At 36.9% G+C, this 27,949-nt stretch overlaps 1 protein-coding gene and 1 long non-coding RNA gene across 5 annotated transcripts in view; one reads left to right on the forward strand and one right to left on the reverse strand.

The window, feature by feature from the left end:
* Window positions 1-27,949, forward strand: part of LOC106029931 (uncharacterized) — a 131,809-nt gene that overhangs the window by 31,034 nt on the left and 72,826 nt on the right. Inside the window, exon 3 of one of the 2 annotated variants that reach the window (XR_010832377.1) lies at window positions 14,440-14,783. The exons of the other annotated variant lie outside the window; for it this stretch is intronic. This is a non-coding gene — a long non-coding RNA (uncharacterized lncRNA). Of the gene's footprint in view, window positions 1-14,439; window positions 14,784-27,949 lie in introns of those variants that run through there. 2 annotated transcript variants of the gene reach the window in all.
* On the reverse strand, window positions 37-27,809 carry TANK (TRAF family member associated NFKB activator). 3 transcript variants are annotated; one of them, XM_048072266.2, is made up of 10 exons: window positions 27,667-27,809; window positions 26,996-27,129; window positions 23,036-23,182; window positions 19,658-19,766; window positions 18,739-18,851; window positions 11,608-11,787; window positions 10,267-10,343; window positions 8,092-8,210; window positions 5,932-6,512; window positions 37-1,523 (listed from the first exon to the last, which is right to left on the reverse strand). In XM_048072266.2, the coding sequence occupies exons 3-10, from the start codon at window positions 23,132-23,134 to the stop codon at window positions 1,356-1,358; spliced, it is 1,446 nt and encodes a 481-aa protein (XP_047928223.2). In that variant the 5' UTR covers window positions 23,135-23,182; window positions 26,996-27,129; window positions 27,667-27,809; the 3' UTR covers window positions 37-1,355. The 3 variants fall into 3 exon arrangements, with proteins under 3 accessions (XP_047928223.2, XP_047928221.2, XP_047928224.2); XM_048072264.2 differs by having other exon boundaries at window positions 27,656-27,674; XM_048072267.2 differs by lacking the exon at window positions 26,996-27,129 and having other exon boundaries at window positions 27,667-27,758.

Genomic DNA, 27,949 nt, shown 5'->3' on the forward strand with positions numbered 1-27,949 from the left:
TGACAGAGTCTTTCTCCAGGCCACGTTGCAGACACGCACTGTACACTGCTGTTTATTACACTCTGTTGACAGCCAGTCACAAACATGAGATGTTTAAAATACAGCAAATAACTGCAGAAAAATCCATTTCTAAAAAAGACGCAGGTGTATTTTTTTTCCAGAAATAAGTCACCTGCGAACAAATCTTTAAAAAGTGGTGTGCTTTGCTGCTATAAAAAATTAATGCTAATTATCAAAAATCAGGACAAAAACCTATACTCAGTTCATATGCAAAAAGCTCCAGGTCACCTTTTATCATTAATTTAAATTGCTTAGTAAAAAAACATTGCTTTTTAATTTGAACCCTATAATTCCATAAAATGTGCAAACTTTATCAAAATGCAATGTTTCATCTAAACACAAATTCATATTGCATTGAGAAAGCCACTCTTGCATATTCAGGTTAAAACTGAAGTCACTGAGATTTCCATTATTAGGTTTTCCCCTCGCCCATCTAGGCCATAACCGACTTGAACAATCCTTCATAACAGACCAGAAGGAAAGGTAAACGATCTTTGGTATTCTTAGTTTTAGGGGCAGTTTAGCCTTTTCTCATTCCATCCTTCATACTAATATACCATTTTCCATGGCAGTATTTTACTGATGATTAATGCTAGAACAGTATGTTAACAAAATAGTTTTTTTAACAAGATTTATCAGACATACAGAAAACTGCTACCAGTCCATTTTAGCAAAAGGGTCATTTATGTGCTGTGTTAGATTAATCTCTCTAGAAAACAATTCAGAAAGAAAGTCAACCATTGATTTATATTAAGAGTCTATCCTAATTTTGGCACACTAGGCAATCAATTACTCTGATGATTTTGCAAGAATCTGAATTAAGAGGTTCACTACTGTAAGTTAAATTTGGAAATTTCGTAATAGAAATTAAAAATGAGAGCCTACTTCTCCTTTCTGTTTACTTCAAGGAGAAGAGAATCATAACTGGATATTGAGAAAAAATACTAGTGTTACACCAATTTCCCCACCCAGATTAAGGACTTAATCCTGCAAATCTGTACTCATAAATATAATCATGACTTTGAGCCTATTCAGACAAAGATTAATTGAAAAAAAGGCATTTAACAACAATCCCAATGGTAATATTGAAGCATAACAAGCAATAATGTATTACAGTACTGACTTACAGTTCCATTTTACCTTGTCAAATGACAATTAAAAACGTGCTTATCTGACAATTTCAGTTATGAGTTCTTGTTACAAGTCTTAATCCTTAAATTCTTAGCATATCTATTGAATAAAAAAAAAAAAAATCAAATGTATGCAAAAACAGTGATCCATTGAATTCTCATACATTAAGACTGTACTTTAAAGTGGGAATTCAGATGCCGAAGAAAATCTTCCTTAGATGTTATAGATGGTGGGAAAACTTCTCGACAGAATTCACATACTCCACACTGATTCAGTTCAGAGTCTGTATAAGCTTGTGCCAGCAAATCATTGTCTTGAGGCTGCCAAATGAGCTAAAAGAAACAGAAAATGATTAGTGCTGTGGTTTATGATATGATTTACATGATGCTGTGGTTTATATTTACATTAAAAATACCTGCCTCCTTAGACTAGATGTACTTAACACGTGCCTTGCCAGAGACATTAACTACTACCTAATCCTAAATAATTAAGGTAGACAAGATTTTTTTAATTTTTTTTTAAAAGTTCCATAAACATAACATTCTTGCAAATGCTTAAAACGCCTTGATATCTACTAATGATAAATACTGCTATGAACAGAATTCTGTAATATCAGTATGATAAATATTAAGGCTTTTAACGTTGTATTTCAATACTTTACTGTAGAAGCCGCAGGACATCATAGCCATTTAAACTGAAATAACAAATTTTTGCCTCAGGATAAAATATATATTTCTTGTACAGAGCTAGTATGAAACATTTGATTTCTATTCTTATTGGTACATACCTAATTTTCAGTTTACTTACAAAATGACTAGAGCAATGTTGTATGTCTTAAGTTACTTATTTAATCTGACTGCCTTTTAGTGTAAACGTGTCTAAGATAATCTCAGTTTTGGGTTTCCTTCTGCCATGACAGCATCAATAGCGCCATCTGAATATCTATCCATACATTCAGGCAATTCTGTAAACTATGCTACATTTGGTTCAGCAGCTGTTACTGCTCTTGGTACCTGAGCTAGCTATTTGAAAGCCAGCAAGTCTGTTTACCTGACAATAGGGACTTGAGCCCGATACATGCTTTTAGTCAGAGGGTAGCCTATATAGCTTGATAGCAACTAGGATTCAGAAAGTCTTCTATCAGTTTTCAGGTAGTTAAAAAATAAGTTCTATCACTTTGGTATTAACAAACATAAGATAAAATACATAGTTACATGGCCAAGATGATAAGGTTTTGAGTAAATTGAAAACTACTGCTGTGACTGCAAAGTAGACAGAATGGCAGCGAGTTGGTATCAGCTCTATGTGGGGCTGGAACCTAGAAAAGGAGAGCGCCCTACAGTTTTTTTTGGCTCATCTTTCTTCTATATTGCTTCAATCACACATGGAAAGGCAAGCAAGAACACTTTAGAGAGTAGCTTCTCTTGAAGTTTTAAATTTCTTGCTATTCATACTTAACAGAGAGTTTTAATTTTCAACTCTTATTCAAATTTATGATGCCAAATAGTTAGAATCTAATGTTTATTCCTGCTATGATAATTCACTGTACAACTAACCTGGCTTTCATAGTGGTTAATCCGTGCATTTAAACCAGCTACAACTTCTTGGAGTCAATTTCCTGTCCATTCCTCATTTAAACAGTGTTTAGCTTATCAGATAGTGGTAGCAGATTTACTGTCTTTCATTATGGTCAGCAATCCATATAATTAAATTGACTAATTAGTAATTAAGTGCAATCACACCACTTCTTTTCAGCTAAAAGAGCCTACTTATTGTATGTTGCTGGTGTAAATTGCATATTAAATTTATCTAGACACTGACACACTTAAATATCCCTAATGAAATGTGTTTAGAATTACTTGTTTTTAATATCGTATTATGTAAAGCACCATTAAAAAAAAAAAAAGATAAGATATTATTGTAAAAATCCCACTAAGGACATAGTTAGATTTTCAGTCTTGGAAGCACGACAAGGGAAGATACTCATCCAGCAACAAACTGAAGCAAGCACTTAACTTCCATTTCTTTCTTTGAGTGTTAAGAATGTTTAAAATGCTTTTCAGAATAGGGATGTATTTAAGTGGGTGTTTCATTTCAAAACAATATTCAGATAAGATCAATAGACTAATGACTTGCTTGTAAAATTGTGAACATTCTTAGAAATGTTTTTGGTAGAAACAACCCCCTCAAACTGTGAATACCGATAAACATATGCATCTATATGCAAGTCTCAATTAACAGTAGTCTGTAAAATCCTAGGTCCACTAATATCCATGCTTATTTTAATCTGCTGCTCTTTTCAGTCACATGTTTTTTTTAAAAGTTACATCCTAAGAAAACAGTACTGAGTTTTCACATTTAGTATCCACAAAGAAGGAAAGAGCTAAATTTATTACAGCAACTGAGAGCAGTTCCAAGAACTTACTGTTGCCAAATCTACTGCATTTATGGGGTTTTCCATTTTATAAGTTAACATATGTAGTAAATACTTGAAAGTTTTATCTACACTAGGGAAAAAAAATCAGGTATCTCATTCCTCTGTACTGGAGCTTCACCAGTGGTAGGGATGATGGTAACATAACTACTCCCTACAAAGGTGGTAAAAATACTAAGAACAAGTATTATTAATAGTTTTTGCTAAGGTTAATACAGTAAAAAGGGCATTTATGCAAGTAACATTTTAAAATATTATTTTAATCTACATGTATAATTATCTGTGAATCAAATCTTCAGCAGAATTAATAGTCAGAAAAAAACTCCAAAGCTGAGTCAAATTCACTAGGAAAAATACTAAAAAAAGCAACCAACCAAACAAGCAAAAACAAACAAACAAAAAAACAGCTTTTGAAGGCAGCTTCACAAAAGTGATGGATGTTGAGAAAGAAAGATTAATAAATGTTAAAGTAATATTGGCTTGGTTCAAACAAGCCTCTGGATAAGATACATTTTAAGCTGTCTTACATGTTCTACAGTACTATGTAGATATGATTTACAAATACTGAAACAGTATTTGCCTTTTTTCCCCAGCTGTTAGCATTATTACATTTTCTCCACAAAGTAAATCATTTACATTTTAAGTGATGCCCCCAAATTAATATCCTTTTTTTTTTCTTTAACAGAAATACCAATGATAAAACCAATAGCTGACAATAAGCTGAATAGCTTATTGCTATTCAACTGCAATTCTCTACTTTTTAAGCTGCATACTCCCCTATCAATTTATAATCACATACCAGCTGTTTCACTTGCTGTAATATACAATGCAGGGTGCCATCTATTGAAAAACACAGACTAACTAGTAAAAGAACAAGCTGGAGAGAAAATACAAAAAAATAGAAGAGTAACAAGCAATGGAGTGAATACTTCACAGCTCCACAGGAATTCTACCAGTGACAAAATAAGTGGTTTAATTTGTTTAACTCAGTCACAATTTTAACGGAAGATCCAGTGAAAATTAAAGCACAATAAAACCCATAATTAGTAAATTAATATAGAATTGAGATCTCCTGCATAATAGAGAGGTATTTAAAATACATTTTGAAAAATCAGGCATATAGTTTAAAATAAAAATAATGGAGAATAGCGAATTTTCTATGCTTTAAAGTTTTCATCCCAAACTGGTTTGCAATGGAAAATTAAACTAGAGTTGGTGTTAGAAGAAGAAATCATAAAAGCTAGGATGTCCTACAAATGCTTCCCAAATGCTAGTTTTGCATGTCATACAGTAACAAAATCGAGAGGTAAAGCTCTTTTACCTCCACGTATGTTGTCATTAGCAAAGAACATAAAAAACACATCAATGTAAAGAGGAAAAGTATTCCAAATCCACCTTCAGAGAATCCCTAAATATCACTATTTGTATATTCTCAAAAAGTTCTCCTTTCAGGAGGTGTGAGAAAAGCCACAGAAATATAGGGGAAAAAAAAGGAAAAAGAAATCAGTCTATAAATTCTGATCAATTTCACTTGAAAGAAGAACGGTACACAAAGGAAGCAAAATATTCAGAGATGGGATTGATACAACCTGCTGAAACGTTAGCCTGCACTACAGCAATTGGGCCTTGCTTTCAGAATTCCCGCCGACTTCAAGTAGCTACGACTGAAATTCAAGCTCAAAGTACTTATATAAACATGACTTAGGTATCTTAGTCTACTTCCACTCATTTGTAAAAATAAATAATTATGTTTTCCTAATGACTGCTTAAACTATGAAGAACATATTTTAAGTTTTCTTAGAGGGGAGGACTGAGATCCTCTTTATACCAGATAAAAAGTAGATCGTTTTTTCCACAGTGAAGTATTTATCTGTTTAGTTTTTTTTTAATTAGTTCATTTGTCATATTCTCTGCTGTACGTTAAAAACAATTAAAACAATTATGTGCCCTATTCATCTGAGATCAAGGGTAGAAGGAAAGCAATCTAGGGGGCAACTTATGATTAATGACACCTTTGAAACAGATATAGAAGCAATTAACATCTACATGAACTGAAATTTGTGTGAGTATATACAGTGCTTACAGCTACTTAAAATCTTGCCCTATTTCCCTGGAAAAGTTCCTTGTATACATACCTCAGTGTCAGGGAGAAGAACTGACAAAATATATTGGCTTAAAAAAAGACTGTTGAGATACCTCATAGATTATATTATTCCTGTCTCAAAGACCTTAGCAATCCGGTTGTCTGCATGGCTACCTTTTCTTTTTTTTTTTTTTTTGAATGTACAGTATTTATAGAAAGATACCTGGTGAGGACCTCTGACAGTTGTCCCAGCAGCTTCTAAAGGAAAAATTGCTTCAGGTGATCCCTGGTTCGTGTGCTTAGGTATAAACGTGAAACCAGTATCTGCTGTTTTTAAGCATGTTTTGTCACGGGTATTTTCTACGGGCATGTTTGCATGATTTGGGGGGTTTGTTTTGTCAACAGTAGTTAAGCTTTGTAAAGCTGAGGTCATGAGATCAACTCCACGAGCTTCAAATGAGTTAGGTTCCAATTTACTGAGGTTAACAGCACGGTCTCTGTGCTCCAGGTTAAAATGATGATCTTGAAGCATGTTTTCAGCTATACCAGTACAAGGAACCGTTGGTTTCTCCTGAGTGCTCTGCAAGAAAGCAGAGTCATTGTCTGTAGGTGGAAACTTGACATTAAATTTAGAAAGTGATTCTACAGAGTTGTTGTCCTCATCTTGGCCCACTCCTCTTGGTGTGATAGATGTGATGCATGATGCACCTCTATTTATATCCTGTATAACCCGAGGCTTAAAAAGCTCTTCTGCTTGTTCATCAGTTTTATCAGTACACTGTATCGGCATGGAAAACTGTATTTCTGTGAAGAAAGATTGAAGAAAACATTAAGCAATATATCATTATTCAGGGTGTGATGTTGGGGTATTTTTCCTGAGATGTTTTTAATTTTCCTTCTTGGCTTCTTCACCTTAATTTTGTCTCTTTGAGATCAGTTCAAGATATATTTTTTTCCACAAACATTAGCTCTGACTCAAAAATTATCAGAAGAGAAATAAAAGCAAACAATTCTGTTCTAATAATTCTATTTCTCTCTGATTTATGGCTATAAACATTTCCATTTTATTGAAACTTATGTTGTCCCATACCCTTAACACATACTTGCATATATTTACTGAAGTGTTCTGGCAGAAATAGAAGCTGGAACCAAAACTATTACACACAGTGCCAAGAACATGTTAGGCACCATGAACAAGATTTGAGAAGGTATTCAGGTACCAAACTCCCATCAACTTTCAAATTAGGTAAATATTTAAACTGAACAATTATTCAGAAGATGGACCATATTTCCCGTGTTTTGAGTATTCCCCATTTATTTTTGGGGCTCTGTACATTTACTATACAAAGGTCTTCCGATATCACTATATATCACTAATGGATATTGTAATAAGGTGGGCCACAGAATTAATAAAAATGCAACAGATCCATATGACGTACAGCTTTTCACATAGTTAGTTGAGTTAGGAACACATTTAAAGAAAAACAATTAATTCTGGAATAAGCTGTGAAGCACCCACACCCCAGACAATGAAGTTTAGTAGTGTACACTAGAATACATTACAGTTCAGATGTAGCCATTTGGAGCCATAAGCTACACATTAGCACATCTAACAAAATTTGGGCAATGGCGAAACTTTAATTAGAAACAAGTGTTGGTATCGGTGTCTTTTGCTTCAACCATGTAAATTTGGCAAGTAATTTTGAAATCATTTAAGAAATCTTTTTTTTTTTTTTTTAAATAATTTGACCCTACTACCAAGCAAAGCTAGTAGGAATACCCATAACAGCTTCAATTATATTTTAATGCAAGCATTAGCAGAACTGGACATTCAAGATCTCTTCCAGTGGCCACAAAAATCAAGTCTGCCTTTTGTTTTCAGGAAATGTTGGGTTAAGCTCTTGTTCCGTATAACAAAACAGTATTTAAAAGTCTGCACAAGGAAGTCTAGAAAATCAGTCCTCTGACTCTCCTCAGTCCAGCAGTTTTCCTCTAACAGATATGGGGCTAGAGACATTCATAACAGACATCTTTTGAACTGACAGCTAAATTAAAAGCAAGCAAGCGCTGTCATTCACACAGTATGATGGGATATCACATGTAGTAAGTGCCTGCCTCTCACTCCAAGGGACAAAACAATTATGAGAGCCATTGATGTGACGACTGTCTTTTATAGCATGTGATTTGGAGCATTCGTCATAGAATGCCAAAACTGGCGGTGCGTTTTCTTGGTGAAATACTGAGCACCATGTGAACAGACTTGAAAAAGGCAGATGGTAAACAGTGGAAGTACTTCTATGTATGTGTAATTTACAGTATTTTCAAATATAAAGCAAAGCTTTCAAACAGTTGAATCACAATAAGAGCTTAAGTATGATATTACCAGTTTCAGGTTCTGGCTTTATCCTAAATTTACTCAGTTGGTCTGTTTGTTCTCTGGCTAGCATACATATTCGATGACACTCTTCTTTCATCTCCTGGAAAATAGTCTCCAGATTCTCCCTAGAAGATCAAATTGCAAATTAAAGCATCAACCACTTCAGCTCGTTATGACCTTTAATCTAGTCACACTCACAAACCAGAGAAAAACAATAGTGTAAGCTACTTTTCTTGGATAGCTTGTTCCTTAACATATGTATATACATTTTTGTTCTCCTCTGTAAAAGCAAGCAGAAAAGAGAAAAAAACACATAGTCAAATAGCTATTTAGTCATATCATACACACAAACATTCAAGCTTAGGGCCTGACTCTTCAAGGACCCAAAGAAAAATCCTTTACTTTTTTTTTTCCTTCAATTCTCTCAGGTATCAGTGGAAAAGCTTTTATTTCACGAGTGTGAAAGATACTGTTTGCATCCCATTCTAGGCAAAATAGGATTCCACATTAACTGTTTTCTACTGCTTCCTGTGGACTTCAGACTTTGCAGGAGAAAGAACACACAAACATTTGTTACTGTTCCTTCCTTCTTTGTCTACCTGACATTTTTGAGAGATGTCAGTAAACTCATTCCTCTCTTTTATACATCATCATATGACTTCTCCTTTTATTCTGAGGGGTCTTTTTATTATATCTTTTCTAGAATATCATATGGCCATCTGATATTTAGTTATCTGCATTAAAACTAGTAGACATAGCTCTCCATGCTGGTTTGAATTTTATTTGCCCAAAGGCACCACACATCACATTGTTCAGTTAATGATGCATTCATAAAATTCCATCGTGAAATTTAGATAAACCTGCTGAGCAGTTTATATTTCTAACCACATAATGGATTTTATAAAATGAACTATAAAGATGAAAAAATTAAGTTTGTGACAAACTGGACTTGTGTTCTCTTTTGCATCTTTGCATCAAAAGAGGTCAACAGGGGTTTTTCTTTAATCCGATGAATTGTTTTCCTTTCTACTGCTTATTTGTCCAGCGATCAGGAGTATCATGAGCTGTGCTCTTACTTCTGCTGCACTTCTCTTTCTGAAAACAAATGTCTAACTGGATCTTACTTCAAGAAACAAACATCTACAGAAGGAATTAAAGTTCAGGTATTTCAATATATAAGAAGTGAGAAATGACTCAAGTTTTTAGTTGGAGGTTTAAAATATACATATGATTAGATAAACCATTCTTCATTTGTTAGGCATTTGTGATACCATAACAAATGTAGATATACCATAACCATTTAGATATACATCAGTAAATACGAAAAAAAAAGTCTTTATCAGAGTCTTATTTCCCCTCTTTCTTATCCTATAGCAGTAATGATTCAGACTAAAGATTCACACAGTTCACCTAGTCTATGTCAGAGAGTGGCCAAAACCAGTTGCCTTGGCAAGAATGTAAGAAGACAGGAAGAATTCACAATACTTTTCCCTAATACTCTCCCAAGCCCCACCTTTAAGAATCTTCTATTTGACCCCAGCAAAGGTTGTTAAGTGGTATTATTGCCTATCCTGTGAAAAATGCAAACCTAAGTTTGGTCAATATTTTTCCCAAAACACTGGCAGAAGGGGGAACGCTTGCTTGGGAAATATACTGCTTTTGGTTCCTTGGTTGTTGCCAGGGCTGGCTGGCCTCAGTTTACAGATAAACCTGGTTTCAAACTCTCATTTAGGATGGATCAGGCCAAGAATTATTTCTTCATGCTGACTATCAGACCTCCTCCTGGCAGCGCAGCAGGCTCCTCTGCTGTGCTGCCATCAGTTAATCCATTATGGTAGTACGTTCCTGCTCTGAAGGGATTTAATGCAAGGGAATTAATGCTTATCCAAAACCCGGCATTAACATCCACAGTTATTTCCCACAGAGTTTAACCTCCTGCTGAACCAAGTGGCTATTTTTCTTCCTCCCAACTTAACTCTATATACCTGCAAAGCCCTGTTACGATTCCACATAATCGCTGGCTTTATTTCCTTCCCTCGCTAACTCTTTGATCTCTGCTGCTCTCCTGCCCTGCTGCTGCCCAATTTTTAAGGTACTATGTGGAAATGATGGAAATAACAGGTCTTAGTATCAGAAAAGACAACCAAAAATAAGTTGACAAAATGTTGCAGAAGTATTTACCTTGCATGCCCAGGTGAAATACCAGAGAATCCTAGAGATAATTCAGGCTTATCTGGAACAACTTTCTTACTTTTCACCTTGAAGTAAAAAATGAAAGTAAGAATCACAGGTTAGCATATTCATTTTGCTCTTCACCCTGATATGAATAAAAATGTCACAGTATCCTTCACCTAGTCATTCTGGAAGCTCTCAAAACATTCACAAAATGACAAAACCCTTTATTTATTTATTTTACTTTGTGTGAAATCTTATTTTTAGTTTAGCTTTTAACAACTCAGCGTGGCATTCCTCTGCTCATACTTTCTTGAAAGAAAACTCATTCTAAGAATATTGCTTCACTGTAAGTCTGTTTTAACCATGTACAAGTTAAGGTTATATATTGCATATAAGCTTGTTACTGAGGTATCCAGCAATTTCAGCTCATAAAAAAAAAACAACAATGTATTCACAAAAATTTTCAATGAACACATCAAAAGCTAATGTGTCAAAGAGTCCGCTCAGGTTTTTGGATGTTATTAACTTTGACTACCACCTTGTGGTTCACTCTAGCATTACATCGTTTTAAGTCAATGCCAGGTATTCAGAAAAGTTTTTATGATAATCGGTCACTAAGCTGCAGTTCCCCTAGATCTACATTACCAGATGTCCCGGGTATGTTCATATGTCCTCCACATCAGACTTAGAACTTGATCATATGTTTGCCAAATTAGCTGGTTTCAATATATTGGTTATAACCACTGACCCATAGCCTACCTGGTAGTAAAGTGCAACTGCAGCTCCTGTTGGCACATTTGAGCTGCTTTAAACGTCCCTACATTGGTTACAAATAGCTGCAAAAAGTCAAGCAAATGCTTGCTTGGTAAGTCTGAGAGCAACGAGTTGTGTTGCTTTGTCCTTTTAGTTACATTCACTTTGAATTAGCTAGCTAAAATATATTTATAAGATTGCATTCAGTCTGCAGTACAGCTATCCCACAGCTATATTTCACTCCGGATGCTATTTTACCACAAAAATAGGGTGGGGTAAAAGAGAAAAAAAATCAACTCAATTTTGGTGAAAACTCCTGACTGAAAATTATAGAACTGAAATGCTGATCTCGAGTTTTCACAAATATAACGCTATAATGACATAATATAAAAATAACACACAAACCAATCAATGAATTAAATAGTTCAGTTTCCTATGTTCCTTATATAAATTAATAATTTCCTAGTAACTATTTAATGTTGACATTTAAAATAATTTTCTTAGAACAACTAGTATAAATACATTTGAAAAAACTAATAATTTTCAAAAGTTTGGTTTCTCATTTTATCTCCACTTGTTTTAATCTTATCTTACCTCCATTTTGTATATTGGCATCTGCATACTCTTTTGTGCTTCATTTAATTCTTTCAATTTAATTTTCAGAGATCGTATTTTATCTTCTTGGTTGGAAATAATAGACACAAGCTTCCTTTCCTTTTGACTGTTTTTGTCCTCAAGTTGCTTCAACTTCATGCTCTCATTTTCTAACTGTTCCTAAAAAACAATTTTAGAAATGCCAGTACAATTAATAGAACTGAGCTTTGTGGAATATCATTACTCAGCAGTCCAAAAAAAGCTAAATAAAGATTCTGCAACATAAATAAAAGCCAGTATTATTAGCTAAAATATTAATTTTGAACTGATAGTAAAGACCTTTTACTGCTACACATAGATGTATCCGATCATAGATGATTACTCAAAACAACTGTATGTTCTGAATTTGAGTCATATTAGTGAATATAGAAAAAATACCATCTTGATTCACTTACTCTGCCATATACATTAGCATCTTATTTACAATATAGTGTATGTTTAATATATAAAATAATAATTCATTAATTTCAATCCATCTTAAACAATTTTAAAGGTGATATTCTGCAGCTACCTCGTTTTTTGAACAAGCCCAAGAATACCGCAATGCTAGCAAGATTTACGAAATAAAAAGCGGTGGCTGGCCCCACTTTAACTACAGATCTGGTAATTTGGGAAATTTTTACGTAAGTGGGCTTTTTGGTGGAATGAATAATTATATAAGGAATGATTATTATTATTGTTTTTATATACACAGAAGTAGTCCTTGAATAATTTTCAAGAAAAAAATCGATGGTAAAAAAAACAACATGGCTATGAAAACCTTATAGTAGTCAATTTATGAAATCTCTAGAAACAGTGATATTGAACTGCATCAAGTGTCGCAAAGTGTGCCCTGAAGACCCACATGTGTCTCTGCAAGAGAAGTAAGCCCAAGGGGTTTACTCTGCAAGATGGAATGTAAGCAAAATGCAGTAAGACAGTCTGTAGGCAGGTAGAGCAAGGTAAAGAGGAAAAAAGCAAATAAATGTTTTTCTGAGAAGAATATTTGTTTTACTTACAAATGGGACCTAAATAGATTGAGGTTGTGTGTTTGGAGATTAGGCAGGTAAATGCTAATGTAAATTATAAGATACGAAATTATTATCAGTGAGATATCCCAAACTAGACAATGACAGCCATACAGGGATAGATTCAGAGCTGGTCTACAGAGACACCAGGTGGTTAAGCATGGATGTGTGCATATGCAGCTAACACAACATTTTAGTGCCAAGAAGTTACCCTATCTGGATAAACAAACTCAGAAAAATGGCTTTGAAGGCATTGTTTTTTCCCCAGTATCGATCGTGACTTTATATAGTAAACCTAAGATCAGAGCTTCAGTGCAGCTCTGGACTTGGGTGGGATCCCAAGTATCCGGATTAAACATCAACTGCTTGGTAGGTTCAAAACATTGTCTAAAAATGCAAAACTCCTCTCTCAGCACAATGTGCAGATCTTACATACCCAGTCATTCAAACACCTTTGAACTGGCAAGGTATTTCTGCTTTAGGTATTGCAAACTTCTTAATTCCTATGGCTGAAGGAGTCTTCTGCTGATAGGTGTTGTGGGGAGTATATAGAGCTCATAGGACAGATCATGGAACGATTTCTATAATCTTCTAGTGTGGAATCTGTACACTGCATCATAGTAGATAAGAATCTAGGGAATTGTATGAAAAAAAAGACAACAGCAACAGAGGAAAAAAAGAAGAAAGGTTTTCGGATGCAGTTCTGGAAAAAAGCAAAACATCTGAAGATTTTAGGCCGAAGAACCCTAAAGACCATCAACTTCATTAACACGCTACAGCAATTAGGTTGGATTTTCTCAAAAGGCACAACAAGAACACTAAAGCACTATGAGGCATAGAAAGTTCAGAGCAACTTCAGGAAATATATGATGACTGAGAAAAGAATCATACAGAGCAATGTGCAAAAAAAAAAAACCCCACCTATGTTAAGAGGAGATGGAGGCATGCATAAAAGTATTTTTAACAGATCTGAAAATACTGGAAGAATGTTATAGCCAGGCTGAAGCTGGACGTAGTTTTTTAACTATATACCTTTTCCACATTATTCTAAGACTACAAAGGTCTGAAAAACATGATGCAGCATAAGAATAATAACAAATTCATAGTATCTACAAAGAAGGCTTCAGTATTGTTTTGTGTACAACATGAAAGCATACAGCAACATGGCTCATGACCAGTTTAGTTCATACATCAAACCACAGTTAAATATGAAAAGCGCTAAGCTGTTAGTTCTCCACCTGGGTCATGCAGAGCAAACCAAACATAGTTACCAGGGAATGCTCCGGTCATCTAAGCACAAAAGAAACAGTACCTATGGTACGGGGAACTACATTTTGCCCTTCCAGGAACACAAAGTCAGTAGTATTTCATTCTGTGGGTTCACAGGCCCCAGGCCACCACAGAGCCATTTGGTAACAGGGTTCCCAAACACTCCTTGGTCAAATTCCATTTCCCTTTTAAAAAGCAAACGGGACACAGCTTCTCCTGTATTTTCCTTTTAAAATGGGATGCATGGAAATCCAAACACCTAGGAAAAAGCTTATGTCAAACACAGCACTTGCCCTTGAAGAACAACTTTATCTTAAGTACAGTGAACTAACTCTTTCAGTGAGCCTGTGATACAGCGTTGATCTGCACATACCATTTATCCATTTGGAACTAGTACAGCTCCAAAAAGCATGGACTTTGAAAAGCTTCCAGACAACTGGGAGCAATGCAGTAGCAGCCAGTAGCTCTCTTCCATTTTTCCTATCTTTTCCAACAGACAGTGGGGACAAGATTTAAGAAAACAATGAGAAAAGCCACGTGGGAACCAATGTGAGAAGAGCCATTCAACATGTTGCAGTGAAGATGTATCAGTGCATACCAGTGTAAGTCATCAGTCTTGTGCACTGTCAGCCTGTCACACCAGGAAAAACACTTGCAGAATTATTACATCTCTGGGGATCTTTTGGTAATACAAGCTCTCATATGTTGATCCTCTTACAGTTTCTAATACTGACCAAATTTGGGTGTTTGCAAACAATGTGGTAAAGTTTATAAATTGCGTTAAGTTTTAGCTTAATGCCATCAAGTATGTCACACAGGTGATACCTACTCAGTTAAGGACTTGGCCACATAATGGATCTTTTAAGAATGCTGGTATTAGCAACCAACAGAGAGGTTACATCTGTATTATGAACAGATCAGTATCTTTTTTTTTTTCGGAGAGGCCTTACTTCATAGGATACTCAAGTTGGAAGGGACCTCAAAGGTTCTTCAGATCAACCTCCTAATCAAAGCAGCAGCGGGAACAATATCTCTTAGAAACCTTTTCCAATGCCTGGCTATCCTCCTAATGAAAAGTTTTCCGTTATGTCCAGTCTGGACCTTTCATGTTTCAAATGCCTGTTGTCTCATCTTCTTGCCGTGCACCACTGTGAAGAGCCCGGCTCTGCCTGCCTGATAACCTCCCTGTAGGTATTGGAGAACTATTAGTTCCCCCTGAAGCCATCTATTCTACAGGCTGAACAAGTCCAGTTTCTGCATCTTCTTCTCATAGGGTACATGATCAAGATCTCAGATCCTTTCCAGCAGAGTCGCTGCACAGCCAGTCAGTGCCCAGACTGCTGCTGCAAATGCAGGTCCCTTTATTTTTTCCCTGAAGTGTGCTATAACGGCCTGTTTCAGTGGCTTCCTAGGATGAATAAGCTTGCAGATGGTTTTAAGGAAAAATACTATTCAACTTACAAACTACTCTAAGTGGTTTCAGTGAATATTAACTGTAATGATTTTTAACAGCTTAAGCACAAACTTTTAATTATTTTTGGGCAGAGATAGCCTAAACGGATGAAGCAATAAGGAAAAGGCTACCAATACCAAAATTTCCTAGAACATGTAGCAGGGCCTAACTAATCCTAGTGCACACATTGTATCTGTAGCAAAGGATAGCTAAATACATAGACCTGTGAGCATAAAATCATAAAGTACAGCTTTGTGTCAAAGACAGAAAAACTGACACCAGTGAAGTTGATATTGACTGCAACACAACTGTACAAGACTGCTGCAGTAGCTGCTCTTAGTCACTTAAGTCTTTTTAAGCACAAAGATGACTACCATACATCTGCCATTCCTTTGCTTACAGCCTGCATGAGGAAAACCTAAACATTTATTGTAGAATGAACAATTTTGTACGCCATATGCGTTATTCGTTCCTGACACACAGTTTCTTCACCATTTTTGTGGCACAAGAAATTCTGATCAACGAACTCCACACAGCGTTTTATACTGAGGTTCCTGACCAATCTTATTTTCTTCACAGGTATTGACTTAGCTTCCTGTTTTACGGACATTGCAATGATTCTGGTATCTAACTCTGTACTAGAAATAAAACACAAAAGAAGCTTTGCTGGACATTGCTTGCTTGACATCTGTTTGCTGGACAGCTTTGTCTCTGAAACAGCAACAGGATCCACATTCTTCCTAGTTAATAAAGTTGAACGAGGCAGTTCTGAAAAACAGCACCTGAAAAGGCAGCAGTTTAGGTCTCTTTGGTCTCCTCAAGCAGAGGACTGAAAATACCCGGTAATTTTGTATATGGTTTGGTACTGACCAGGCCACTGCCTGACAAAAGCATTTTATGGCACACTGGCAACGAAAATAGGCAACAGCAGACAAAATAAACAAGTATGGCCAAGTTTTTGAGGTTGGAAAACAGGAAAGCTAATCCTTACCTCATTTTAAACCTCTGAAATTTAAGGTCTAACCATGCACCTATTACAAGCAATCCAGCATTTCTATTAACTTTACTGGAGAACAGAATATAGTTCTCCAGTCCTCCAAAGAAATCCTATTGGACTTAGCAAAAGACAGTTTCAATAGGTATCGATAAACCTACGCAATTTCAGACATGGGAGAAACTCTGAGTTTCAAGGAAGGATAGACAGCAACATTTTAACTTGTACAATTAGTCTTTAATTATTTATTATCCAGAATTGTACATTTTTGCAAGCCTGATTTTTTTTTTTTCTGGAGAAGTAGAATAAAGGAGTTAATGAAATAGAGGACAATGGCTATAGACAACTTTCATTTTGTTTAGAGCAGAATGTGGATAGAATGTGGTTAGAAAAATATAGGCTTTCAAATAAAATATGTGAGCTTTTGAATTTGAACAGCCAAAAAAGCCAGCACTTCATTGAATTATATACACTGAATCAATGGCAGGTTGATGACTTTTTGGTCTAAAAGAAGTCAAAAGATGATGTCTAGGGAAGAGTACAAGAAAAAAGGAGGCATTCATGATACAAACTTTAATAAATTCCCAGACCTTCTTAGCCATAGTTTCTGCATTTCTATTAACTCAATATATTTATCTTCCATGAAGTTGTCCAATTTACGTCTGGATTAGGAAGCTCTACTAGTTGACTACCTGTCATGTGAAGAATCAGCTCCATTATTGCTATTATTATTTCTACTTTTACCCTGACTTCATTTATTCAGGAAGATGGGGACTGTGCCTGGGCTTAAGTGCACATATTCTATATAGTTGATTCTGCATGGAGTTATATCAAAAATCTTCCCATTTATGGCACAGATGAAACAAAATCCAGATGAACTGCCTATTGCTGAGAGGCAACTGTAATAATTGACTAAAACAAAATGCAGATAAAGACAAATAACATATTCCATTAAGAAAATAGCCTCTAAAATAATGATTCCTGCCTCTCATGCATTGCCTGTAATGTATTGTATAGATCACAATTTCTCAGTGTTTCATGTGAGAAGAGCAGATAACACAGCTCCCTTTCTCATTATATGACTAAGTTATGTAAAACCATTGTCCTTGAACAATCATAAACAAGAATATGGAATATTAGGCTTGGTCACATCTCCATATGCAACCGTCAGATACGATTATTATCCAATTCAAGATAGAAAAATGCAAAAATACGCAAAGATGTTCCATCACAGAGTGAACCCTGTGTTATACTACAAATAAAACGCAAAGATTAGGAAAAAAATAACATTTTGTGATTACAGATTTTAGTGTAGAAAAATTATATAAAGACTACTTTTTAAATGAACGAGTGCATATAAATCTTTGACAACAGTACATTTAAAATGTTTGGAAAGGCTTAGTGTTAAGTGAGATTTCTTCAAGATAATTAAATAAGCATCAGTAATCCAATACAGTTATTTTAAAATTAACATTTCTGTTTAAAAACTGCATTTCCATGAATTTAGCATAATTCCTTTGTTCATAGCTTGGGCTTAGGAAACAAATTCTGAAGCTAACTATTTTTAAATCAAATGCCTGATTTCATATAGGTCTTCTTAACATTGCCTTACACAGTCCCTGTTATAGAGACTCATATTCAAAAATAAGAGATTGCTGCTTTACATGACAGCTCCCCAAAACACAATAGGATGACTTAGGATAAGAACAATGCAACTTTGTGCATCTCTTTCACAGTCTTTGCTCAACATGCAAAATCCATTCACGGTATTTCCTGTCTATTCTACACTACTGTTTTACTCTTATTCCTGTTACTCTCAACAGGCTGTACTGAAAATTTAAGTGTTACTTCAGCGAATAGGTGAAGAGGGAAGAGAGATTGTATTAAAACTAGCTATTTAAAAAAAATCAAACATATCACCAGCATCTCCAGAGCAATGGATATTTATTTCCCACCTCATTACTCTTTGAGTGCAGATTTTTCATTTCGTCTTGCAAAAATATGCAGACTGGCTGCGACGCGAATAGCTCTCACGAGAGAAAGAGGGAGCCCCTTCCTGACCACTGGTTTTGGCAGGTTAAGAAATAAATAAGCGAGTTCCTATTTTCTGACGAAAATTATTCTAGGGAGCTGGAGCAAACAAAAACTGCACTAAGAAGGACCAAAGACAGATGCTTAGTTCAACTAATCAGACTATAGGGCACCACACTTGTGCACTTCAGGTGAAGATCTCATACTGGAAGAAGAACAGTTCAACCACAAAAAATCTCAGTTCTCTCTTTAGGTTCTCATAGTATCATCACATCACAAATGTGATCTTATGCTAAACATGTTGCAGATGACCATACCTTTAAGAGTCTCTCTCTTCGTTTTGCTATGTTCAGTTTTTCAGAGAGCTGGCTAAAAGATAAGTTGGAGGTTTCAATGTCTTCATGCATCAGAATGTAGGGATGCACATTACCTTAAAATAAAAAGCAACTGATTGTCACTGCATCTTTCCCCACCAAAATATGCTAGGCTGACATTAAATTCTCTGTTTTCCTTGAGTAAGCCTTCACACTAAACAAGCAAGAGAAACCCAATTCTGTGCTTAGAGACAATGCAAGACTCATCTAGCAATAATGAATGTACATGTATTCTTAAAAGTAAAAGCCAACTACTTTGCTATTATTTATGAAAATCAGGAGTGTTAGGCTAGTGTGAATAAATATTTAATGAGCATGGCAGATTAACACATGGTTACTCTGACTCTTCTCTTATTTGTGTAATACAGTCAAACAGTAGAAAATTATCCATCAATGACTATTTGATTTGAAAGAGAATTACCTGCTATAAAGCTTCAGTTATCCACTAGATCAGCATCACAAGACTTGTCTAATGTAAAAGACATAACCATAGCATTCACATCTAGAACAACCTATGAGTTAAACTTGTTAACAGATAATTGTAAAATTAATATGTGACGTGCTTAATCTAGTGATTGATTTGAACCCGTATTTTCGTAACTTTTATTGACTTCAGTGTGAGCAGGTTCTACATCTAAAGAAAATCTCACCATTTCTTGAAGAGGATACAGAGAGACCTCAGAAGTGTTGCATTTTATAAATAGATTTTGAAACACCACATTTGTGTTAACTCTCACGTTCGCAGAAAAGTATGATAGTGCTCTGAGAGATGTATATTGTAAAAGCTGAAGCAACAAAGTCAAAACTATTCATCAATGCAACACAGCATAAAAAGAAATAATGTGCAGACTGGAGTACATACCTCTATTAGCATTCAGAGCAGCTAACTGTGAATTCAGTTTTGCAATAATGCTGTTTTGAAGCTCTATCTGTTCCTGCTGTTCACGTATTTGCTGCATGTAGTTCTCTGTCTGCAAATATAATTTAATTAGCATTAATCTTATTTTGTTTTGACTAGGGGTCTCCTATTTAGCATATAAAAAACAGCTCTGATTTTTAAAGATGATTGTAGTTGTGGACCTCTGCATGAAAACCCAGCTACAGTCACCTTTGGCAAGTCTGTACTTTTGAGACTGCACTGATTAGAAAAGGTATAATAAATAAATCCTGATTTTAAGTAACTGTTTCAACTGTAGCAGTTATAGAGGATAGGATAAATTAAGTATAGGAATCTTCTTTCATAGCTGTAGCACACAGGGTTTAAAATTAGAACTACAGCATTTACTTCTTCAGAATGCTGGTCAGTTAGTTTATCCATAGAAAGATATAACTTTCTTCCCCTGTATTTTCTAACAAATAAATTATATAGAAATTGGCTTTCAGAAAGATAGGTTTTTAAATTAAATCAACATTGCTTATTCCCTACAACCTTGTAAGTAACTATTTGTCTACGTACAGAGATTTTGCCTGTTTCTTCGAGTGCAGTAGACTTGGTATTCTAACCTAGAAAACTGAGGGGGGGGGGGGGGAAGCAAACAAGCAGAAAATAAGAGTAGCCAATCAGCCCCATTCTTCAACTAGTTACGCTCTATTTTGTGCTATAACCAGGCCATACAGAGCCTAATAAGGCTGCTCACATTTCACTGAGGACTATGAATGTTGTTAGACAGTCAGCTAACTGAACACATGGTCAGGTGGCAGGAAGATGCTAATATTCAAGAACTATTATTTCATTAGCACATCCCTAATGTTGCAGTTACAGTAGCACTAAAAACCAGCAAGAAAACTTGTGAAATACCAGCAAGGAAACTTACAGAAATGCACTGAATTTGTCTGGAATTAAGAATATGCCTATTATTGAACATGTCAATACCTGGGACAAGACAGGTATGTCTTCACTTCTATTTATAATTTATCCATACTGCTTTCTAATTCTCTGATCTCAGTCATGTTTAAATTCCACACACCCCTACTGCCCAATATGCTTGTCTGTGAAGTAGGCAGGAATAAACCTAGAAACAAAATTTATTTTAAAAGGCCAGGTAGTAGTTGTACTATGAGAGTTAAAAAAAAAAAAAAAAGTGATCAAAGAGCAGTACACTCCAGCAGCTACCAAGAGACCTCATGAAGCAGAAAAATCACTGAGAACCAAATTGAAAATGTACAACAGCAATGTCTTGTCAACACTTCTGTACAGAGCACAGACATGACAGCTAAAACAGACAGAAGAGAAGATGCTTTTGACAGCCAGTGTGCACAAATTATTCCTTGAGTCAGATGGCAGCAACAAGTTACCAACTAGAAGATCTGCATGACAACCAACCATCCATCTGTATCAAACACCATCTGGCCGAGATGACTCTGGCTTCTGTGTGCTTGACATGGCTCCCAGCTCTAGAGACTGGCAAAACAAGTGGCCTATCGGTAACTTAAGTAGTAAACTGTTAACAACAGAATGGTGGACAATCCAACAATGTGTGAAGGCCACACAATGAACAGAGGAATTTACTATAGCCAGGCACTGTACAAAGGTCAAACCAAACTCACGGTTTTTGAATAAAAAGACTGAAAAACAACACAAACAAAAATACCCCAACTAGTTATAGTACCAACTCTTCCTGAAAAAATACTTTCATTCTCTTCTGAAGTCATGGAATCAACTACTGAAAGTTTGATTAGGGCAAAAATTTGAACAAACAGCAATCCTTTATGAAGCCTTTATGAAAGGCTTTTACCTTTGATTTCTGAACCTGAGAAAATGCAGATGGAAATACTGCAAGCATTTAGTTCACTTAACATTAATGATCTCACACACTTTTCTGATTTTCTTCCATGGACTTTAAGAGAGCTATCTCCTGACCTTGTATTCAATGTCTTCTTTCTATGGCAGAAATTTCTTTCAGATGGTTAGATGCCCCACAAGTATTAACTTGACTGTTTTTCCTTCAAATAATTAATTTTTCATCATAAGAGAGGGAATTCAAAAGATTCTCAAACATTCTAAAGTATGTTGCCTTTTGTTAAGTTAGTTGCAATTTCAGCACAAAATATATCTGACTTGCTTCCTGTGCTTGTTAAGTGCAGAAAACTCTACAGATTTGCATCGGCACTGCTGCAACAGACTATGCATATAGTTAGGCTGAACAGTGGATGAATGACTTGATACTTGTTCTGCAGTGCCTTGGCTAGTTTATTTTGACATGACTGTGGATGGTAAGATCGTACCCAGCTATCAGAATGCTCTCTAGTAGGCATTTCCTTACTTCCAATTGTACTACTGCTTATATAACTTGACATCGAGTATGGTTCACCTGCCCCCGAATAAAGTCCCAGCCTACCTGTTCTACTGAAGTATTGGAAAGTCATGTCAAAAACTTTCAAGCCTTGCAGTTAGCTAACAGAGTTTTCCTTGCTGCGAAGTATATGCACAATAAAATTTGTATCACAAAGCCCCAAACTGATAGCTTTGCAATATGCTGGCACATATGATGAGAAGTCCTAGAAGAATTTTGGCTGAAGCAATGTTTTTTACAACAGCAACCTAAATAAGAATTCAAAGGTGCTCCTTACTGGTCAGAATGCCTCCAGAATCTGTTTCTGTTGCTTCATCATTAAAGAAAAATTGTATAGATTGATTATTTTTTAAAAATCAGTATATATTCTAATCATTTTAAGATAAGTTTGCTGTAACTGTTTCAAGCTATATTGTCCTAATAGCTTGTGCAGTGCTTAACACACTAAGGTGTTTGGCTTTTACATTGTGTAAATTAATAATTCATGTGGCATATTCTCCTATTAACACAAAATGATTTAATTTAAGCTATTTAATAACTTAATTTGATTGAACTATTTACAGTAATAACTTAAAATTTGGTCACTTTTGAGTAAACCAAATTAAATTTCAAGATATCCTTCATTAAAGCTGGGTAACTTGCATATACATCTCTGCTGCTTACATTAAAAGGCTTGATTAATCCTTCAAAACAGAAAACACTCTTATCATCTTTAAAATTTAAAAAAATAATAATAAATTAAAGGTTGAAAACCAGGAAGCCACCTACTACATTCACACCTTAATGAATTACTCTGCAGTTTACTGGCCTGGTCTTATAACTGTAATTTTCAACTTTAACAGATGTACTCAAGTGTGCCTAGCTAAAGCGAAACCGAAATCTACATGTACCACAATCCTCCACAGAAGGGGTGGCTTTACAAATACAGTGCAGAACCCAACACATACTTTTTGCTGTAGTTCTTTCACAGCATGGTCCCTATCCATGCATGCTTGTCGATAGGCTTCATAAGCTTTATTAAGCTGCTCTCCGATGTTCTTGTCCATAATTCCCAGTGTTGTTTCATCACTGAAAGGATGGTCAAGTTAAAAGACCTGAAAAATAATCAGAAGGAAAAAGAAAGCTAAGAAAAAGAAGATATAACTAAAAATAAATATAATATCACTTGTATTATTATCAGATTCACGCAATATATGCAGTATGCTTGAGCATTAACTCACATGGTAGTTTGAACTACGGATCTGCTCACCTCAACATTTAATTCTATGCTCAGAAATAGGTTTAAACAAAAGCTAAGTAAAAGCAGGTTAACTTTTAATCAAATTCTGGATGCATAGAACCTGTAAATGTATGCATAGTTACAGTGTTTGAGGGCTGGGACTTATAATTGGTGCAGATCACCAGTTACCTAAATTTATAACATTTCCAACAGTTTGATGTTTATGCAATTGTGAAGTAACAGACATTATTAAAACACAACAAAGTAAAACCCAGCTTTTGGCATTAAACAATACAAATACAAAAAATGTAAATAACATTAGGTCACATCACAACCTATTCTAGGCCATATTTATAAACAAAAATACATGCAGCACCAAAAGGTGAATTAAAAAATCTTTTATCTAAAAAATTAGTAATATCAACCAGTAAGACTCAGACCTTTTCACACATTACAATCAACTTCTTACTCTTTGTGATCAATTTCAGTATCAGCTCCTGAAAATAATGCTCATGAACCTTGAGGCATAAGACTACAACAATATTAACTAGTTACAAACTTCAATTTCAAGAGAGACTGAACTTTGAAGATACAGATCCTTTACTTCTATAACAATAGATGCCAAAAAATATTTAATTAAAATTTATTGTAATGTAATAAAGGATAGGTAGTGAATTCTCAAAAACAGCAAAAATGGGCCAGCACTATGGAAAAACAAAACAAAACAACAACAAAAAAACAGCAGTAATTCACATCTCCTCTCCTAATTCAATATTAGCATGGTTACCTCACAGCACAAAGTGTGAACAGCCACTGTCACCTATCACTATCTTCTGGGATCGTGCATAAACCACAGACACTACTAAGGAAACATGCAGTCAAGAGAGGATAAGCCATAGCAAGAAGGGATAACCTGTCCTAGACCCTGGCAAAAATCCTAAGGCTTGAAGCTTTTGTTCATTTTTTCTTGCTCTTGAATATCTTCTACATCACTGATGCTTAATACAAAAAAGTGGTTTGACTTTCCTAGAAAGTGCAATGTAGTACTGTATGGATGTTGCATCTTTTTGTCCTGATATTATTTTAATGATGCGCGTATATTGCAAAATCAATTGTGTCTCAACTCCAGCATGACAGTACTTTATTAGTAATATTTACTACTTTAATTTATTACTTTAAAGTAAATTCTTTGACAGCTTGGAAACATTTAGGGACCCTTTGATACAACAAGTATTATTGAAATTCACAAAGTTTTGTGTAACTTCTACATTGTTTCATGTAAAAGGTTTTTGTTTTCTAAACACCAGTTTATTAGTTTATAATCTCAGTTACATGTTTACTGTCTGAAAACACAGTTAGTAATACAAACTACTTCATACACCCTCCCCATCCCTCAAAGAGTAACCTTCCACTAACTGGAACATTCCCTTTAATACCTGGGACACATCTTTAAACAGATGGATAGACTTTCTTTCAATTTCAAATGAAGGACTGTTTTATGTAGGTCAAAAAATCAGATACTACATTTGTCTGCAGGGGCAGGTACTAAACTGAGGAAGGGTATTGTTACAGCTGAAAGCGATCGAAAACGTGCTCTCACATTCCTTAAAAACTTGCAGAGTTTGCATTGATGTTGATTTTGTACTTCTCTGAAATTCTCCAGAAGACACTTAGATTGTTACAGTTTACTTAATCAACTGTAGTGTCCTGTACGTATAAAAGGTAACTTCAAAAATTGGCTGCAGCAGATTTAAAAGACTAAGTTCAGCTTCCAATAGAGGGAACGGGGTTCAGCTCCGGACAACTCACTATTTGCAGAAAATGAAGGTGTGCAAATTCAATCTCAATTTGGAAAAAAGCAGCACTCTAAATTTATGCCTAACTTCCAGTCCTCTACTGACTGATTGATTCAGACTGCGAGCATTAACAACAAGTTCTACTCTCCTCTGGACTGCTGGTGCCAGAAACAATTGATCCAGCAGACAAAACTGTAGCACTGTGCCTTATTTTCTACGCAGTAGGTAAGAATAAGGAGAATGGTTGCTTATGGTCCATTTCTGTGGAAAAAATGTTCACAATTCTTAATTTCCTGGTAGCTCCCTAAAACCCACACTCCGTGTAAGAAAGCAGAAAGCAGTAAAATTAATTACTGGTGACACTTAGAGATGGAATCATCAGAGGAATTGGTCCTGTATTCCCCTATACTCTTGACACTCATTTCTGCTTCCACCCCACCCTTTTACTTCTGCAAGCACAAGCAGCTTTGCTGTACGCTGTATCAGTGAACTGACCCAGCCTAAAACTAGATGCTAAAGGTGTTTTTGCCGTGTTATTTTTTTTTAGTTTCATGGACCACTTCAAATTGCATGATAGCACAACCTCCTGTGTCAGTAGAAGAAAGCCAACGTAGCAGAAAACATAAGCAAAAGGCAGACAGAATTCCTGTTTTCAATGGCAGCATGAACTTCAAAATTGCAATGTGAAGTCTTGGTTATGTAATGGTGATAGAAGTCTACACTGCCACAGGAAAAGATATTCCTGCCTTCCCCAATCTCAGGCCATGTATTTTTGCCACCTATTTGTACCAATGTCAGTGTTTTTATGCTACACAGTTGAGTTGTGCCAGAGAACTAGCTGCCTACTTCCTCAAAAAAATTCAACAGGAGCTAGTTCAGTGCAAGGCTGCTGGAGCACTACTACCAACACAGAGAGGTAGTGGGAACATGAGACTAGCCGTGGGCAGGACTGCAGCAGTCTAGATTTAGATTGGATTAAACTGCTCTGTAGTCACACCCTGAGTTGCCTGCTGCTGGAATAAATAGATAACATAAGAAGCAGTTATCTCATATCCAGAACTCCTTGCAATTAGAAAAAACTGGCTCCTTTTCCTGCTTCTCCTCCATAGGCATCAATATTTATCAGGGAAATTGCCAACTGTTCCTTGTCATTTTCTCTGCTCCCTTCATCCAGTTAGGAGGAAAAAAGCAAATACCCCCACTATTTTAACCAAGCTCAGTTATGCTGCATCAATATAGCTACTGGAACGTATTCAGCCCAAAGCTGACAACCCTGATCTTTAGCAACTGACATGCTAGATGTTCATTAGATCCTAAAGACTCTTTCACAACTATTAACAGCAATATGTAGTCAGAACAGATGCAGCGATACAAAATGCTATATTCAATCTAACAAGGACAGAATTAGACAGAGATTAACTCCAGAGTTTGCCTGATAAAGGAGTCCTGTAGATGTGAGTAGCTTTGAGTGTTGTGCTGCCAGACCAGAGGCAGTGGGACCTCGAATTTCATCTTTGAGTACAGACTTGAACACTGGAAAACAACTGGATACAGCAAATATTGTAAGACAAACCTTAAAGTAAACTCACTCAAGGAAACCTGAAGATGCTCTTAAAATACTTGCTTCAAGTGGAAAACACTTCACTGGCACAGGTGGGAAAAAAACAGCAGCAGTAACATGAATTTTCTGCGAGTCGAATGCCAAAAAAGCCCCGACAGAAAAATCAACAACCTTCTGCTGCACACATCCTGAAATCCCAGCACCACGGATCACTACAGAGACACAGTCTGAGTTTTCATAGTGCCTCAGAAACGCCTTCAATACCAAAAAAAAAATAAGGCTTCAACTAATCATGGGTATACAAACATCCGTTCACAATACATGTGCCTACCTCTCATAGGTTCATATGAGCACATAGATGCCATCCAGCAGCAAGCACTTCTCTACATATTTCTGCTTTCAAAACAGTTTCTCCAATGGAAATATTTTGTAAGTTACACTGCCATCATCATGGGGACTGGAAACCTGTTGAGGCAATCACTTGTGAGCGGGAGACCGAGCGCTCCCTGCACTTGCATTTGGGAGCTGGCTCTGAGGGACGGAAGCCCTGCCTCGCACGGGTGCGCTGCGCCGGCAGCCCGGGAAGAGCCCCCGTGGCCACGGCACCGTCCCAGCCCTCCGAGCTCAGGGCAAGGGCTGCGGCTTACCGGGAGCTGGGGCTGCACACCCCCCCCGGCCGGCGCCGCCAGCGCGCCGCTTGTTGCTCCCCCGCTCGCCGGAGCCGCCCCCCGCTGCCCTCGCTCCCGCAGCCCCGGCCCCTTCCGCGGCACCCAGAGCCCCGGGGCGCTGCCCGGAGCCCCGCTCCCTTCGGCGGGGGAAGCGGCTGCCCCGGAGCGGCCGGCGGAAGCGCGAAGGGGCGAAGGCACGGCAGGGCAGGGTAGGGCAGAGAGCAGGGCGGCCGGGGCAGGGCGGCACCGCAGCCCGCCCGGCAGCCCCGAGGCCGAGCGCCCGGCGCTCCCCGCGGGAGGCAGCGGAGCGGCGTTAGCAGCACCTCAGACTTACGAGCGCCTCACGGAGCCCGCGGCCGCTCCCGGCACAGAGCGTTCGCTCCTGCGAGCACCTTAACCCAGGAACCAGAACTCACTTCCTGCCGGGCCTCTCCCCGCCCGCCCGCCCGCCATGTGACGGGCGCCGGCGCCGCGCTCCCCGCTCGGCTCGGGCCGGGCCGGGCCTGCGGCCGCCGCAGCCGCTCGGCGTCGCGGCCAGGCGGGGGCAGCGCCGGGCCTGGGCGCAGCGACCGGCAGCTTTCGGCTCCCCCCCGGGCTTGCGGTGCCTCTTCGGCCTG

The sequence above is a fragment of the Anser cygnoides genome, chromosome 6 (genome assembly GCF_040182565.1).
Source record: "Anser cygnoides isolate HZ-2024a breed goose chromosome 6, Taihu_goose_T2T_genome, whole genome shotgun sequence".
Taxonomy (NCBI): domain Eukaryota; kingdom Metazoa; phylum Chordata; class Aves; order Anseriformes; family Anatidae; genus Anser; species Anser cygnoides.

Excerpts from the sequence above, each read along its gene's own strand:
- TANK (XM_048072266.2), bottom strand. The coding sequence starts at position 23,134 with ATGGACAAGAACATCGGAGAGCAGCTTAATAAAGCTTATGAAGCCTAT. Across the intron at positions 10,344-11,607 it reads TGCCAATATACAAAATGGAG|GTGAAAAGTAAGAAAGTTGT; the intron begins GTAAGATAAGAT and ends TTTTACTTCAAG. Across the intron at positions 1,524-5,931 it reads CTGTCAGAGGTCCTCACCAG|CTCATTTGGCAGCCTCAAGA; the intron begins GTATCTTTCTAT and ends TGTTTCTTTTAG.